At 43.0% G+C, this 18083-nt stretch overlaps 1 protein-coding gene across 1 annotated transcript in view; it reads left to right on the forward strand.

Moving 5' to 3' along the window:
* The window catches only part of LOC124802464 (cadherin-99C), a 628642-nt gene that overhangs the window by 373013 nt on the left and 237546 nt on the right, over positions 1-18083 (forward strand). Inside the window, exon 5 of the mRNA XM_047263250.1 lies at positions 9821-9943. Coding sequence (XP_047119206.1) covers positions 9821-9943 — 123 coding nt within the window. The remainder of the gene's footprint in view (positions 1-9820; positions 9944-18083) is intronic.

Below are 18083 nucleotides of genomic sequence, written 5' to 3' on the forward strand. Positions count from 1 at the left end.
TTTGTAACATCTGCAAACAACAGAAAATTTATGAAACTTCCCCTTTGAACAATTATACATGACTGTGCTTAAACTGACACACAATATTTTGTTAGCGCAACGCAATCTGACTTTCAAAATTGCCTACAAAAGAATGGCCCTGACTAACATTAAACTATACCTTTCACAAATCACTTACCTCACAAAAATCTTCGCTGCTCAAGCTACTGCAATACAGCGAGCGCCACTACTGCCAGCTAAATAAAAGATTCAAACTATGGAAGGCACTAACTACTGATAGGGATAGTTAGCAAATGAAAGATATTAATAGAGAACAAACAATGTATTTACCTTGATATCATCATATATAAATATAGCAGTTCATGACAAATTTCAAAACTCCGCCATCTCTCTCCCCACATCCACCACTGCTGGCGGCTCACCTCCAACTGCGCAACGCTACGCGCTGTTCACAGCCAGCTGCCTAACACTACAATGGCGAGTATTACAACAATGCAAAGCAGCCACAGACTGCACACAGCACAGCCAGTGATTTTCATATTGAGCGCTACGTAACGTTGCCAATAAGAAAACATAAACAGCCTACTTACATAGAGAAAACATAAACAGCCTACTTACATAGCCCCCATGCTCCCCACAAAAAAATTTACAAATTTTTTTTGGGCAGTGGCCAATAATGATTTGATAAAATTTTTCATAATTACAATAACAAAGAAATCAAATGCACACACTTATTGATACAATGTTGGTCAAAAGCTAAAAATTTCTCACAGTCCATAAAGACAGTCCAGATTGTTCATCACAGTAAAAATGCAGAGTTTTTCTCAAAGTCTGAGCAGTAAAGGAAAATGCACACAGAAGTAGTGGATTTCCATGCAGTCTTGAAGAAGTAGTGTTGTCCTTCCAACGGAAAGACAGTGCTGACTCTTGACATGCGTACAGGTAATGGGCCACAACAGAGCAAACCCACAGCAGAGTCAGTCGAAGTTTTGAAGAATAATGGTAGGTAGGTCATCACAGAGCAGACCCACTGTAGACCTGGTAGAGATAATGGTATTGGTGGGCCACCAGAGGTGCAGACCCACTGCAGTCCTTGTAGAAATAATGGTATTGATGGATCATCAAAGATGTAGACCCACTATAGTCCTTGAAGAGACAGCCAGCAGCCATCTGTTGTGACTGTGCAGGTGCACAATCACCATCGAAGAGTCTTGCGGAGAACATAGCAAGTCCATAAACCACCACTTGTGCACTCACAAAGTTTTTGGAATTGTCCTTAGAACCAGCAATGCTGTTATCCAGTCCCTTGCTGAATTAGTAAAACACGAGCAAACACTAACAGTCCCAACTTCTCACATATTGTCCATATACTATGACCAACAGAAACGTGTGCAGTGAAATGTAACTCACAAGTTACTTAATTTGATGAACTGGTGTCAAGTACAATTTTATAACATGAGAATACAATTACAAAGATACAGAAAACATCATTGAAACATAATAATACAGATAACATTTGTAGATAATAGGGGCTTTACAAAAGAATAGAAATAAACATATACATCAATGTTACAGGAATTATGACACGAGTACATACATAAAAGATCACAATAACTTTTGAAACATCAACTTCACACATGAGCATTAAACAGAACGGAATTAATAATGTCTAACATCTTTACAAAGTAAATAACATATTATTAATGCCAATTATATTCGAGGATAACAGTATTCCTCATCATAGTGAATGTAGCTTAATATTAAAAGAAGAAAAAATTCTATGAAACTACACACAGACAGGAAGAAAACAAATACACAAGGGTACACAAACATATAGTGGGATAACACAAAAGGGAAAGGACAGGGTTTGTTTTACTGCAGTATTTTGCATGGAGATCTCCCTTTGTTCATCATTATTCCCAAAAAGTCCTATCTAAGCCTGCCTTCTGTATTTTGTTCACATCCTCTGTCAATAATAGTTTTTCTCCACTGTACAGTATCCTATTTCTTATAAATTTATAATAGTTAGTTTCTTATATAGTCTACCCCCTCTTAAGCTAACTTAAATCTACTGAGCTCAGATGCTAAACTAAGGGACGAGGCAATGCAGCAGCACATAACACAATTAACTACAGTAAATCTAAATTACCAAGCAATTCAACATTACAACTAATATGAGGCAATGTGCAGCAAACAAAAAAAAAATAAATCTGGCTTAGCAGAGTAACACAAATTAAAGTTCAGTAGCACTATGCCTGGCAAACAGCAGCTTATATCTAAACATGACATAGCTCAAGCAAAAAAAATAGTACACTAAAGATAACAATACAGATAAGGGAAATGTATAATCACATCTTAATGTCTAAGTAATTAAAGTGGTGCACCACAACAACTTATTGTAAAAAAATATTACCATGTACTTGAAAAGAAAATTATGTGTCCAGTTACTGTTACTAGTCCCTTCTTATTGTTCTTTCCTTTCCAAGTGCTCCTTTTTTTTTAAAGAATGTGGATTACAAAATTATCATTTAATAGATCTGTTGACAGAAAGTGTTCACATTAGCAAATGCATCTAAGTTTATTTTATAAAACTAATGCTGTAACACAGCTGGAAAACAGGTATCAAATGAAATAAGCAATTACGCAAACCAAAGCATGCAAATATCATGCAATAGTCATGTGACATTTCATAAGTCGGTAGCTCTCAACTCTCGTAGAAAGACGCTTGTCGTAACCAGGTGTGCAGATGTAAAAATATTTCTTGTCAATTCATAAGCATTTCAGTAATTAGCACAAAGTACGAGTAACCATATGTTTTCAGGTAATGAGCGTGTAATACACTCCTGGAAATTGAAATAAGAACACCGTGAATTCATTGTCCCAGGAAGGGGAAACTTTATTGACACATTCCTGGGGTCAGATACATCACATGATCACACTGACAGAACCACAGGCACATAGACACAGGCAACAGAGCATGCACAATGTCGGCACTAGTACAGTGTATATCCACATTTCGCAGCAATGCAGGCTGCTATTCTCCCATGGAGACGATCGTAGAGATGCTGGATGTAGTCCTGTGGAACGGCTTGCCATGCCATTTCCACCTGGCGCCTCAGTTGGACCAGCGTTCGTGCTGGACGTGCAGACCGCGTGAGATGACGCTTCATCCAGTCCCAAACATGCTCAATGGGGGACAGATCCGGAGATCTTGCTGGCCAGGGTAGTTGACTTACACCTTCTAGAGCACGTTGGGTGGCACGGGATACATGCTGACGTGCATTGTCCTGTTGGAACAGCAAGTTCCCTTGCCGGTCTAGGAATGGTAGAACGATGGGTTCGATGACGGTTTGGATGTATCGTGCACTATTCAGTGTCCCCTCGACGATCACCAGTGGTGTACGGCCAGTGTAGGAGATCGCTCCCCACACCATGATGCCGGGTGTTGGCCCTGTGTGCCTCGGTCGTATGCAGTCCTGATTGTGGCGCTGACCTGCACGGCGCCAAACACGCATACGACCATCATTGGCACCAAGGCAGAAGCGACTCTCATCGCTGAAGACGACACGTCTCCATTCGTCCCTCCATTCACGCCTGTCGCGACACCACTGGAGGCGGGCTGCACGATGTTGGGGCGTGAGCGGAAGACGGCCTAACGGTGTGTGGGACCGTAGCCCAGCTTCATGGAGACGGTTGCGAATGGTCCTCGCCGATACCCCAGGAGCAACAGTGTCCCTAATTTGCTGGGAAGGGGCGGTGCGGTCCCCTACGGCACTGCGTAGGATCCTACGGTCTTGGCGTGCATCCGTGCGTCGCTGCGGTCCGGTCCCAGGTCGACGGGCACGTGCACCTTCCGCCGACCACTGGCGACAACATCGATGTACTGTGGAGACCTCACGCCCCACGTGTTGAGCAATTCGGCGGTACGTCCACCCGGCCTCCTGCATGCCCACTATACGCCCTCGCTCAAAGTCCGTCAACTGCACATACGGTTCACGTCCACGCTGTCGCGGCATGCTACCAGTGTTAAAGACTGCGATGGAGCTCCGTATGCCACGGCAAACTGGCTGACACTGACGGCGGCGGTGCACAAATGCTGCGCAGCCAGCGCCATTCGACGACCAACACCGCGGTTCCTGGTGTGTCCGCTGTGCCGTGCGTGTGATCATTGCTTGTACAGCCCTCTCGCAGTGTCCGGAGCAAGTATGGTGGGTCTGACACACCGGTGTCAATGTGTTCTTTTTTCCATTTCCAGGAGTGTATTTGCGATGCTTTCTACAAAGGAAGGTCAATAGCCAGGATAATGGCCTCCCTTTTTTTTTTTACCTGTGCCGCTGAAAGGCTAATGGCTTTTTTTTTTCGGGCGGCTGTCGCCCAGGTGGGTGCCCACGACGCATTACATACAGGTGGTCACTTAACTTTCTTACGGAAATATTTACAACACCAGTTTCCGCTACAGTGACAGTCTCACATAAAAATATTTCACAGGTCAAGAATTAGCGTTGCAAATCTGTAGAAAGAAAATCCTATAAATATAAGTGTCCAAATAAAATATTTGTCAGCATTGTGATACAGTCACGCATTTACGCACGTTTCATAACTCTTAAAGTACGAATCTTGGTTTCCAACAACCTTTTTCACAAACCAGAGTCCCTAAACACTACTCATTATTCCTTACCATATTCGTCGACACTTCTTCAATATTTCATCATAACAGCTACGTGGCTTAATCAAATAACTCATATAGCATCAGCCTATTAATCATAAACATACCTCAGCAGCATAATACACATCGTCGTCGTAAAAATAACATTATAACACCTCAGTCAAATCTCAAAATCGTCGTAGCTTCCTCCAATAATTAAAAAAATTCTCTGTTCATGTCAAAAGTGTCATCTGCCTCAAACGTACTTTAAAAATCATGAATACATACCAAATACATCATTCAAAGCTCTCATACTATCACAATCGTTCCAAAAAAAAAAAATGAACAGTTTACAAAGTACAGACAAAATACAATTTCATAAGTGTGAAGTTATCCAACTGTGTAATTACGTACACGTCTGTCACTGATGTAGTAAAATAAATGTTTGTCTCTCTCAGGTAAATAACCAGATAGCTGTGTAATTCTGTGTTAGAGAAATATGGTACCGATGTGTAAAGTTGTATAAGCAAATACCATATTAGCTAGGGCTCCTTGTGCTTGCCAAACACATGGTACACAAAGTAGGCGTGTACCCCCCTGAGGTTTAATGTAATTATACCCTCAGGTGTTACAGATTACAGCAATGGAATGAAATGTATCACGGAAAACTTTCTTTGTAATTCAAAAATCTTTAAAAATAAATGTTTTAAGTACAAAATTAATCACTGAAATGCATGTCCTGTAGTGCTAAATGTGCATCTTGTTGTAAGATAATCTCTGTGGAAGTGTCGTAGTTATTTTCCTCCGAAAGCTAAGTTCTGCAGAAGCCAATGTACTTACCTCATGATAAACAAAAGTGAGATGCTTTGCGTAGAGATATCTTAGTTATTACGCTTATTGTTGTGATGATGAAAGTACTGTGCTGTAACGTATTGTTGTGCTATGGAAAAGGCAGTCTCATTGTAGCTATAGTACAAAAGTTACTACTAAAACATGTTTTACTTTCCAGAAGAATTAAGAAAAACTGTGCAGATATAAAACAGATACACCGCAAAAGCAACAAGGTAAATTGTGTCTCATTAGTAGCGTCGTGATAAAACCGTGTAGTTGTCACTTAAACTAACCACTGTGTCGTCTGGTATCTCACAGAAAGTACATTAAACCCAGAATGTATTTTCAAGTAAACCAAAATGTTGCATTAAAATCTCATTAGCAGTACCAGTATGTGTCCTAAGTATGTAAGCCTGATAGTCGTTACGTAATCGTGCAACTAACAAGCAAGAATGTACAAATACAACACTTTGTCGTCTGTTCACTATAACAATGCATTCGTAATTTCTGTTTAAAAATGTTCCCTAGGTTCTAGACTGGTTATTTAACTTCAAACATTGTTGCATGTTAACAGTTTCTTAAGTCTGACAAAGCATACTAGAAATGTGAAGTGAAAAGTTTTATGGCAAAGACAAAGTTAAAAAGCAGATTATCTTTCAATAAACGGTTTTACATGTGAAATGTGGTGTAAACCTTTACTCTTCCTAGTGCACAGAGGTTCAACTTGAACGGAATTATCATGCGGTGTACGTCGGTGAGGAATGCTAAAATTTTTCTCAAGGTTAGCGTCTATGTTATTTTTCTCTGAGCCAGCCGGCGTAGGTGGCTGCCTGCGGCGCGAGTCATTGTCTGCCTCTTTGTTGGCGCGCGCCGTTATTGGGATTAGGAGACCTAACTTCTACAAATTCACTCTGACGAGAAGGCCCTGCCCTGTTTAAATCCCGCCAGTTCTGATGCAATTCAGGTCTGTCGTTACGAATATATCGTCTGTCGTCATGTCGGTAGTTCCTGTAGTTTCTTTCTTGTCGGTTAAGTGGTGGAGAATTTCTCCCTGAATCGTAACTGCGCGCTGGACCGTTGCATCTGAAGTTATTCTGTCTCCCGTAATAATAATTATTTTCGTTCCCATATTGTCTGTTTCTCTGATTGTCTCTGTGATAGTCATTACCGCGGAGAGGTGATCTTTCCCTGTAATTATTACTGCTCTGCCAACGGTAGTCATACGGGTGGTGTCTGTTTTGGTCACGATTTACGTTGTAAGAATAGGCTTGTCGGGTCCAGTTATTATTTCTGTCGTCACGGAATTGTGACGGATGTGACCTGTAGTGATTGTTTTCCTGTTTTCGCATCCCGCGACTGTCTGTGTCAATTTCCAGTTCTTGTAACAGTCCCTGAAATGCTTCAATGTCGTCTTTGCAACGTCCTGCTAAAATAATATGTCGTAAATGTTCAGGCAATTTGAGTAAGCAAATGCGGATGAGTTCTAAGGGGCTGTATGGGTTTGAAAGATATTGATTCTTATGCAACATGTCTTCAAAATATTTGACAAGACTGGAAAATTCAGATTGTTCAAAGTGTTTCATCATCATGATGCTATGTTTTACACGGTCTTGTGTAGCTTGAGACCAATATGCTGAGAGGAAGGCATGGTAAAACTCTCCTTCACTGTGGCAATCGTGAATTACCGATCGCATTCTTACAGCTGGTTCATTCTCCAAGTAGCCACACATAAATTCTAATCTGTGTCCTAACGACCAGTTGGGAGGAAAACAATGAGAGAATTGATGGAGCCATGCTTGTGGATGAATGTCGTTGCCTGAATTCTTAAATGTTTTGAATTTACGTGTAGTAATGAACAGCTTATAGTCAAAATCATCATGTCGGCGAGTCGCATATAGGTCATTGTTAGGTCGTGTCGGCCGTTCCATCTCGAAATTCGGTGCACATTGCCAGTTTCTTTCATAACTTCCGAAATGCCCTGTGTTATTATTTTGCGTCTTTTCCGTATTTCTGTGTCCCTCTTCCCGTGTTGGGGCGCGAGTATCCTCTGAAATACGTAATTCTTGTATTACCTGTGTCAGCTGATCTTGTACCTCCCGGATTTCTCTTTTGTACTGTGTATTGATTTGATTTTGATTCTGTTTGAACTTTCTTATTTGTTCATACTCTTCTGTGTCAGTGAAGGCTACGGGTCTTGTGTCATTCAGATCATCATCTACCTTTGTAGATAAGTTAGTGACCTGATCCGAAAGTTCGGCTACTTTCTCCGATAGTGTCCTTATTTCTTCAGTGTGTTTTTCTGAACCAAGTTTCAGAGTATCTACTGTGTCCTTAAAGTTTTCCTGAGTTTTTGCAAGTTGCGTAACCGAATCGGTAGATGCAACTGAGTCAATTTTAGCTTGCAAGGTGTTGTGATTTTCATGAACAATAGTTTGCAGTTCTTTTATGGCTGCTTCATGATTCTGTAATGCATTTTCATGACGCGAAAAAATTGGTTGGAAATGCTCACAAATTTGTGTTTTTACGTCATTACAGACTTTTTGACATTTCGATTCAATGTTATGTAACTCAGTAGTTAAATCTTCACGTGTTTGTTCAAGAGTTTGTTCCAATGAGTCTAACTTTTTAAGATTTTGTTCCATTGTGTCTAACTTTTGAAGCTTTTGCTGTGTTTGTCTCTGATTTTGTTCCATTGTGTCTAACTTTTGAAGCTTTTGCTGTGTTTGTCTCTGATTTTGTTCCATTTGTTGCATTAGTTGTAATAACAATGCGTTAGTGTCTGGAATCTGTTCCTCTACTCTTTTCGGCAGTGCATTTGCACCGGCAACATTCACATTTTGACAAGCTGAAAATGTGTCTTCACTTATTTGAGAAAACGGTGAGAACCCAAAACCTAAGTCTACAGTATTTGCAAAATTGTGTCCTGTCATTCCCGATTCCTGAGGCGAGCTGTTGCCGACCGATCGATCGATAATGCTTCTCTGTTCACTACCTGTTTCACTGTCTACACCATTATTTACCGCCCGCTCCATTTCCCTATGCACGGTTACCAAATTACTACTTTGAACGTCTGTTAATTCATTACACAGTGGTGCTGGCAAGCTACGCTCGTCGTCACTATCATTTCTCAATTTACTTTGGAGCCTAGTGTTACGTTTTTCACACGCCATAATTGTCACAATATTTCACACGATAACACAGAAAAGCACAATTTGAAGTGCAAAAATAGGAGAACACATTAACATAGCACTGAAAATAATATCTAGTTAATTGCAAGCGTAGCTGCGAAATACTTGGTGCAAATCTATATGCATGCCACAACTGTTTTACTGTACAACAATGAAAGGCTACAACTACAAAGGGGATTCTCTCTACAATTACGCGCTAGCAATACACAAAAGCTACACTAAATATACAAACTACAAGGAAAAATCAGAAGATTCCAGTGAGGTATCCTAGGCTAAGGGTCGACATATGAAACGTCCCCTTAGAACAATTATACATGACTGTGCTTAAACTGACACACAATATTTTGTTAGCGCAACGCAATCTGACTTTCAAAATTCCCTACAAAAGAATGGCCCTGACTAACATTAAACTATACCTTTCACAAATCACTTACCTCACAAAAATCTTCGCTGGTCAAGCTACTGCAATACAGCGAGCGCCACTACTGCCAGCTAAATAAAAGATTCAAACTATGGAAGGCACTAACTACTGATAGGGATAGTTAGCAAATGAAAGATATTAATAGAGAACAAACAATGTATTTACCTTGATATCATCATATATAAATATAGCAGTTCATGACAAATTTCAAAACTCCGCCATCTCTCTCCCCACATCCACCACTGCTGGCGGCTCACCTCCAACTGCGCAACGCTACGCGCTGTTCACAGCCAGCTGCCTAACACTACAATGGCGAGTATTACAACAATGCAAAGCAGCCACAGACTGCACACAGCACAGCCAGTGATTTTCATATTGAGCGCTACGTAACGTTGCCAATAAGAAAACATAAACAGCCTACTTACATAGAGAAAACATAAACAGCCTACTTACAAATTGAACTTGGGTAATGTAACTGATTATATGTATTTGATATACACAACAAAAGGTAATGGCCCTAAGTTTGTACGTTGTGGGAAAAGACATGTAATTAGCACCCAGTTGGACAATGCCTGATAGATCAGTCTAGATCTCTGTCCTTCTGACACCCTTTGTTTCCTGTCAGAGATGCACAGCTTGATCCAATTTGCAATATTCAGATTTATCTGAAACGATATCATCATGTACGCCCCTGACGGTTCACAAAACATGTTGTGCCACTGTGTTTGGTTGCAGCTGACGTGCACGGTGCGAGCCACGGGTCGGAAGCGCACCATCCCAGTGATCGTCAGAGTGTCTGACGTCAACGACAACGCTCCCGTCTTTCTCGACACGCCGTACGAGGTCACCGTCCCTGAGGTGAGCTAACTCTACCTGGATGCGACTAATTTCTGTAGAACTGGTGTAAGCCAGCTCTCAGGTAAGTGTCCCGAGAGCCAACTAATTTCCGTGCCCCGAGGTAAGCCCACTTTCAGGTAAACCTGCCTAGAACTAACTAATTTCTGAGTCCATGCGGCAGGCAACTCTCCCCAGAGGCAACTAATTTCTGTACCCCCAAGATAATCCCATTCTCGGGTAAGTCTCCCCACACCCACGTAATTTCTGTCGTCCCAAAGTAACCCACTCTCAGGTAACTCTCCACAGACCCTACTAATTTCTTCGTACTCGAGGTAAGCGCGCTCTCAGTTAACCCTTCCTAGATCCAAATAATTTCTGAGTCAATGCAATGCATAAATCTCCATAAACCCAATCTCCATAAACCCAACTAATTTCTGTATCCCTGAGGTAAGCTGCTACATGCAACTCTCCCCAGACCCAAGTAATTTGTGTGTCCCCGCGGTAGTCCCCTCCCGTCAGGTGACTCTACTCAGACCCAAATGACTTCTGTGTCCCTGGCGTAAGCCAGCTCTCAGATAACTGTCCTCAGAGACAAATAATTTCCATGTCCCCCTCTCAGGTAACTCATCCAGACACAACAAATTTGTGTGTCCCTTAGGTAAGACCAATCTCAGACAACGTTACCTAGACCAAACTAATTTCTGTAATACCGAGGTAACCCCACTCTCAGGTAAGCCCCCATAGAGGCAACTAATTTCTGAGTCCGTGAGTTAAGCCGACTGTCAGGTAACACTCACCAAACCCAACTAACTTCTGTGTCCTCGAGATAAGCCCAGTTTCAGGCAACTCTCCCTAGACGCAACTAATTTCTATGTCCACGATGTAAATCCGCTCTAAGATAACAGTCCTCAGACCTAACTATTTACATATCCATATTGTTGAGAGTAATTGTTAGACTGTTAGTTCAACAATAGTTTCTGTTGGACATACATGTCTCATTTCATTCGAGATGGAATAAACTTAGGGACACATTTTCTGAGGAAAGTGGGTGCCATCTATAAAAAGTAATGAATATGCGGTGATATCGTGTCAGTAAGATTTATTATACGAAATTTTCATCCGACTGAAAGCTGCCTTGCGAGACAAGGTAGAAAGGTAATTGTTCACATGGTCCGCTATGGTTACAGTTCCACACGATGACACTGTTCACTGCTCATGCCTCTGAGAGCTGAGAAACAGTAGAAAGTGTATGCCAAACATTTTAATGACCTTTTGCCAACCACGGAATTTTCTTTTCTGTGGTCAGACAGGCCAGTACTTGCGCTGTGTTACTGATAGTGTGTAGAGAGTAGCCCGTTTGCTTCGCTGAAATTTCTGGCTGTCAGCATTCTGTATTAAAGGGCAGACAGAGGTGGCGCTCTGGTAGCTGTTGCCACTTCGCCACCTGTTGCCGGACGACGTTGGAACCATCATCTGTAGTATATCTACTGTTCCCCAGGTGAAGTATGACGTCATCGCATCAAAATAGACATCGTCTTTCCAGGAGCACTAATTTTTTTCCGGTGCAGGATTTAACACATTGTTCTTGTTGTTGTTGTTGTGGTCTTCAGTCCTGAGACTGGTTTGATGCAGCTCTCCATGCTACTCTATCCTGTGCAAGCTTCTTCATCTCCCAGTACCTACTGCAACCTACATCCTTCTGAATCTGCTTAGTGTAGTCATCTCTTGGTCTCCCTCTCCGATTTTTACCCTCCACGCTGCCCCCCAGTACTAAATTGGTGATCCCTTGATGCCTCAGAACATGTCCTACCAACCGATCGCTTCTTCTGGTCAAGTTGTGCCACAAACTTTTCTTCTCCCCAATCCTATTCAATACTTCCTCATTAGTTATGTGATCTACCCATCTAATCTTCAGCATTCTTCTGTAGCACCACATTTCGAAAGCTTCTATTCTCTTCTTGTCCAAACTATTTATCGTCCATGTTTCACTTCCATACATGGTTACACTCCATACAAATAGTTTCACAAATCACTTCCTGACACTTAAATCTATACTCGATGTTAACAAATGTCTCTTCTTCAGAAACGCTTTCCTTGCCATTGCCAGTCTACATTTTATATCCTCTCTACTTGAACCATCATCAGTTATTTTGCTCCCCAAATAGCAAAACTCCTTTACTGCTTTAAGTGTCTCATTTCCTAATCTAATTCCCTCAGCATCACTCGACTTAATTCGACTACATTCCATTACCCTCGTTTTGCTTTTGTTGATGTTCATCTTGTATCCTCCTTTCAAGACACTATCCATTCCGTTCAACTGCTCTTCCAAGTCCTTTGCTGTCTCTGACAGAATTACGATGTCATCGGCGCACCTCAAAGTTTTTATTTCTTCTCCATGGATTTTAATACCTACACCGAATTTTTCTTTTGTTTCCTTCACTGCTTGCTCAATATACAGAGTGAATAGCATCGGGGAGAGACTACAACCCTGTCTCACTCCCTTCCCAACCACTGCTTCCCTTTCATGCCCCTCGACTCTTATAACACATTAACTCATTTAAAAGTATTAAGAAATCTGAAACTGTTTTATACAATGTAGTTAAGTTTTTTAGAGAATCGCTGGCATACTCGGTACTTACTGTCTGCAAGAAAGCACGCCATACGGGTGGGAAAGAAATAAGGGTGACATTGCAGCAAAATTCAGGAACACCGAGAACAGTTTGAAATTTAACCAAATTTGTTAGGTACTTGTCATTATTTCTTTTGTAAGTCGCTTGCTTGTGTCCCTCTGTACAGGCAGGCTAATCTCAGGAATTGCTGTAGGCATTTAGATCCGTATTTCGCTATGAGATACACACTGATTCACGGTGAAGCTTTTTCTCTGTAATTTATAAATATTTCGTACAAACTGTGAAAATTAACACTGCATTAAAAGTAAATTGTGAAAATGATGTGAAGAGCCATCACACATTTTTGTAATTTCTTGCGTGTTTGAGTGCCTACTAGACACAACCGTTTATTTTAATAACAGTGTAGTGTACAGTATTGCCGTTGCTATCGACCCTCGTATCGTACAGGCTTTTGTTTGTTTGGTTAGAACAGCTCAGTGTCGGTTAGACCGTCAGTGAGAGAGCACTTCGATTTCCTGCTGCTAATAAGGCGAGTACACCGTTCGCTTGTAGGGTAAACATAGTCATGTGTAGGGACTGTGGTTGTTGTGAGCGGACGCAAGGAGAATTGGCCACTCTTCGGGGGCAGGTGGAGGCTTTGTCTGTTAGGCTCATCGAGCTCGAGACGCAGGCGTCGGCCCGTAGTGGCGTTGGGGCAACTGTGGTGAGACCTATGCCTACTTCGGTGGCCTTGGAATCACATGGAACCCCTGATGTCGCTGCGTCTTCCGGCAGTGAGCATCTTACCGGTCAGCCATCACTCCAGGGTGAATGGCGGACAGTGGTGGGCTCGCGCGTGCCTGGCCGAAAGGCGAAGGTGGGATCTGGCCGCGTGGCAGCTGCCTTACCCCTTTCCAACAGGTACGGGGTGCTTCCTAGTGGTGATGACATCGTTTCCGAGCCACCACAGGATGCCTCGCCTGTTGGGCCAGTGGCCGATTCTCCGGCAAGGTCCCGACAGTCACAGAGGGCGGGCCTATTAGTTATAGGGAGCTCCAACGTTAGGCGGGTTATGGAGCCCCTTAGGAAAATAGCGGGTAGGTCGGGGAAGAATGCCAGTGTGCACTCGGTGTGCTTGCCGGGGGGTCTCGTCCGTAATGTGGAGGAGGCCCTTCCGGCAGCTATTGAACGCACTGGGTGTGACCGGCTGCAGATAGTAGCACATGTCGGAACGAATGACGCCTGCCGCTTGGGTTCTGAGGCCATCCTTGGTTCCTTCCGGCGGCTGGCTGATTTGGTGAAGACAACCAGCATCGCACGCGGAGTGCAAGCTGAGCTTAATATCTGCAGCATAGTGCCCAGAGTCGATCGCGGTCCTCTGGTTTGGAGCCGTGTGGAGGGTCTAAACCAGAGGCTCAGACGACTCTGCGACTATAATGGTTGCAAATTCATCGACCTCCGTTATTGGGTGGAGAACTGTAGGGCCCCCCTAGACAGGTCAGGCGTGCACTACACACCGGAAGCAGCTACTAGGGTAGCAGAGTACGTGTGGCGTGCACACGGGGGTTTTTTAGGTTAGAGGGACCCCCCCTTGGGCGAAACGATAAAATACCTGACGGCTTACCAGAGAGGACATTATCATCGTTGATAAAGAACGTCCGTCCTCAGAGACCAAAAACAGGAAAAGTCAACGTAATATTGGTAAACTGCAGGAGTATCCAGGGCAAGGTTCCTGAATTAGTATCTCTTATTGAAGGAAATAGTGCGCATATAGTATTAGGAACGGAAAGTTGGTTAAAACCGGAAGTGAACAGTAACGAAATCCTAGACACAGAATGGAATATATACCGCAAGGATAGGATAAACGCCAATGGTGGAGGAGTATTTATAGCAGTAAAGAATTCAATAATATCCAGTGAAGTTATTAGCGAATGCGAATGTGAAATAATCTGGGTTAAGTTAAGTATCAAAGGTGGGTCAGATATGATAGTCGGATGCTTCTATAGACCACCTGCATCAGCAACCGTAGTAGTTGAGCGCCTCAGAGAGAACCTGCAGAACGTCGTGAAGAAGTTTCGTGATCATACTATTGTAATAGGGGGAGACTTCAATCTACCAGGTATAGAATGGGATAGTCACACAATCAGAACTGGAGCCAGGGACAGAGACTCTTGTGACATTATCCTGACTGCCTTGTCCGAGAATTACTTCGAGCAGATAGTTAGAGAACCAACTCGTGAAGCTAACGTTTTAGACCTCATAGCAACAAATAGACCGGAACTTTTCGACTCCGTGAATGTAGAAGAGGGTATCAGTGATCATAAGTCAGTGGTTGCATCAATGACTACAAGTGTAATAAGAAATGCCAAGAAAGGAAGGAAAATATATTTGCTTAACAAGAGTGATAGGGCACAAATCGCAGAATATCTGAGTGACCACCATCAAACGTTCATTTCTGAGGAAGAGGATGTGGAACAAAAATGGAAAAAATTCAGAAACATCGTCCAGTACGCCTTAGATAAGTTCGTACCGACTAAGGTCCAAAGCGAGGGGAAAGATCCACCGTGGTATAACAATCATGTACAAAAGGTACTACGGAAACAAAGAAAGCTTCATCATAGGTTTAAGAGTAGTCGAATCATAGCTGATAAGGAAAAGCTGAACGAAGCGAAAAAGAGCGTAAAGAGAGCAATGAGAGAAGCATTTAACGAATTCGAACATAAAACATTGGCAAACAATCTAAACAAGAACCCTAAAAAGTTTTGGTCATATGTAAAATCGGTAAGCGGATCTAAATCCCCTATTCAGTCACTCGTTGACCACGATGGCACCGAAACAGAGGACGACCGAAGAAAGGCAGAAATACTGAATTCAGTGTTCCGAAACTGTTTCACTGCGGAAAATCGTAACACGTTCCATGACTTCAGCCGTCGCACGGACGCCAAAATGGAAAATATTGAAATAAACGATATCGGAATTGAAAAACAACTGCTATCACTTAGTAGCGGAAAAGCATCCGGACCAGACGAGATACCCTTAAGATTCTACAGTGATTATGCTAAAGAACTTGCGCCCTTTCTATCAGCAATTTATCGTAGATCGCTGGAAGAACGTAAAGTACCTAGCGACTGGAAGAAAGCGCAGGTCGTTCCCATTTTCAAGAAGGGTCATAAATCAGATGCGAATAATTATAGGCCTATTTCGCTTACGTCAATCTGTTGTAGAATAATGGAACATGTTTTGTGTTCTCGTATTATGACGTTCTTAGATAATACAAATCTCCTTCATCATAACCAACATGGATTCCGCAAACAGAGATCATGTGAAACTCAGCTCGCCCTATTTGCCCAAGAAATTCACAGTGCCGTAGACACTGGCGAGCAGATTGATGCCGTATCCCTGGACTTCAGGAAGGCATTTGATACGGTTCCGCACTTACGTTTAGTGAAAAAAATACGAGCTTACGGAATATCGGACCAGGTTTGTGATTGGATTCAGGATTTCCTAGAAGAAAGAACACAACATGTCATTCTTAACGGTTCAAAATCTGCAGATGTAGAGGTAATTTCGGGAGTACCGCAGGGAAGCGTGATAGGACCTTTATTGTTTACAATATACATAAATGACTTAGTTGACAACATCGGTAGCTCCGTGAGGCTATTTGCAGATGACACGGTTGTCTACAAGAAAGTAGCAACATCAGAAGACTCGTACGTACTCCAGGAGGACCTGCAGAGGATTAATGCATGGTGCGACAGCTGGCAGCTTTCCCTAAACGTAGATAAATGTAATATAATGCGCATACATAGGGGCAGAAATCCATTCCAGTACGATTATGCCATAGGTGGTAAATCATTGGAAGCGGTAACGACCGTAAAATACTTAGGAGTTACTATCCGGAGCGATCTGAAGTGGAATGATCACATAAAACAAATAGTGGGAAAAGCAGGCGCCAGGTTGAGATTCATAGGAAGAATTCTAAGAAAATGTGACTCATCGACGAAAGAAGTAGCTTACAAAACGCTTGTTCGTCCGATTCTTGAGTATTGCTCATCAGTATGGGACCCTTACCAGGTTGGATTAATAGAAGAGATAGACATGATCCAGCGAAAAGCAGCGCGATTCGTCATGGGGACATTTAGTCAGCGCGAGAGCGTTACGGAGATGCTGAACAAGCTCCAGTGGCGGACACTTCAAGAAAGGCGTTACGCAATACGGAGAGGTTTATTATCGAAATTACGAGAGAGCACATTCCGGGAAGAGATGGGCAACATATTACTACCGCCCACATATATCTCGCGTAATGATCACAACGAAAAGATCCGAGAAATTAGAGCAAATACGGAGACTTACAAGCAGTCGTTCTTCCCACGCACAATTCGTGAATGGAACAGGGAAGGGGGGATCAGATAGTGGTACAATAAGTACCCTCCGCCACACACCGTAAGGTGGCTCGCGGAGTATAGATGTAGATGTAGACAGTGGGATCTGATCCGTACGTGGCTGCAGTGGTGGTCCGCAGTTCCTCTTGCGACGCTGAAAGGGTTTACTGTTTACTTCTGCTCCTTAAGAGCGCCACGATTACTGCAAGTTTGCTGTTTAGGCAAGGTTTTAGCTTTGTGAATGTATACGGTATGTCGAATTCGTCTTTGACTTGGTTTAGATGTGCTAGCGTCGTCGTATGCACGCTCCTTTTGTTCCCGTGGAGTCCAGATCTGTTCCTCGTAAAGATACAGTGAGAAGTCGACCCGTCATGTGCAGGCCAGTTCTCTGGTAACCTACCATTGGGTGGTAGGTGTTTCTGGTTTGACATGCGATTAGGTAAATACGGCGTATTTTGACACCGAACTTTGTGTTTATTTATTAAATTTTTGAATCCCTTGCCAGTAGAAATATTACTGCTTAAGCATGGTTCCCAGATTCCTTTCTGTCACAGAGACGACTCAGATAGTGGAGTCCTCCTTGCAAATGATGATGTTGAATACACGAATGTTAGTGTGTTCAACTTGCCTCCCTACGTACATAATGTTTACCGTAAGGACGTTTTGCTTAAGCACGGCGAGGTTAAAAACATTCGCCGAGAACGATGGTCCAGCCAGCACTGACTCCAGCGCTTCATCGGAATTCGTTCCGCAGAAATGCAGGTGAAACAGAAGATCCCGTCTCATACATACTGTAGCTGGGTGGGGACGTGCTGTGTCCGAGAAGTGTCTTTGTTTTGCAGCCTGCTCTTGAAAAGCGGTTTAAGTTAACGGTGATGGACCTCGTCCCCAATAGTACTGAATCAGGGGGTGAGCAGTCTTCTGCTAATAACGCCCACCGCACGGATTTGAATTTCGCTGCGGGTGACATTCCACAGTTAAGACCGAAGACACGGGTTCTGATGTGACTCGTTGGATTTCCGCTGATGTGTCCTTCGAAGCTCTCCAAACGCTGGAACCCGTGGTGTCGACTCCCTCGCCGCTTATTCCGTCCGTTCCACGTGTTGAGCCACAGCAGCACGCTCCTGGTACTCCCGACGCAGACTCGGTCTTGACGCCTGGCTGTCTCGT

The sequence above is a fragment of the Schistocerca piceifrons genome, chromosome 6, assembly GCF_021461385.2.
Source record: "Schistocerca piceifrons isolate TAMUIC-IGC-003096 chromosome 6, iqSchPice1.1, whole genome shotgun sequence".
In the NCBI taxonomy this organism is placed as follows: Eukaryota; Metazoa; Arthropoda; class Insecta; order Orthoptera; family Acrididae; genus Schistocerca; species Schistocerca piceifrons.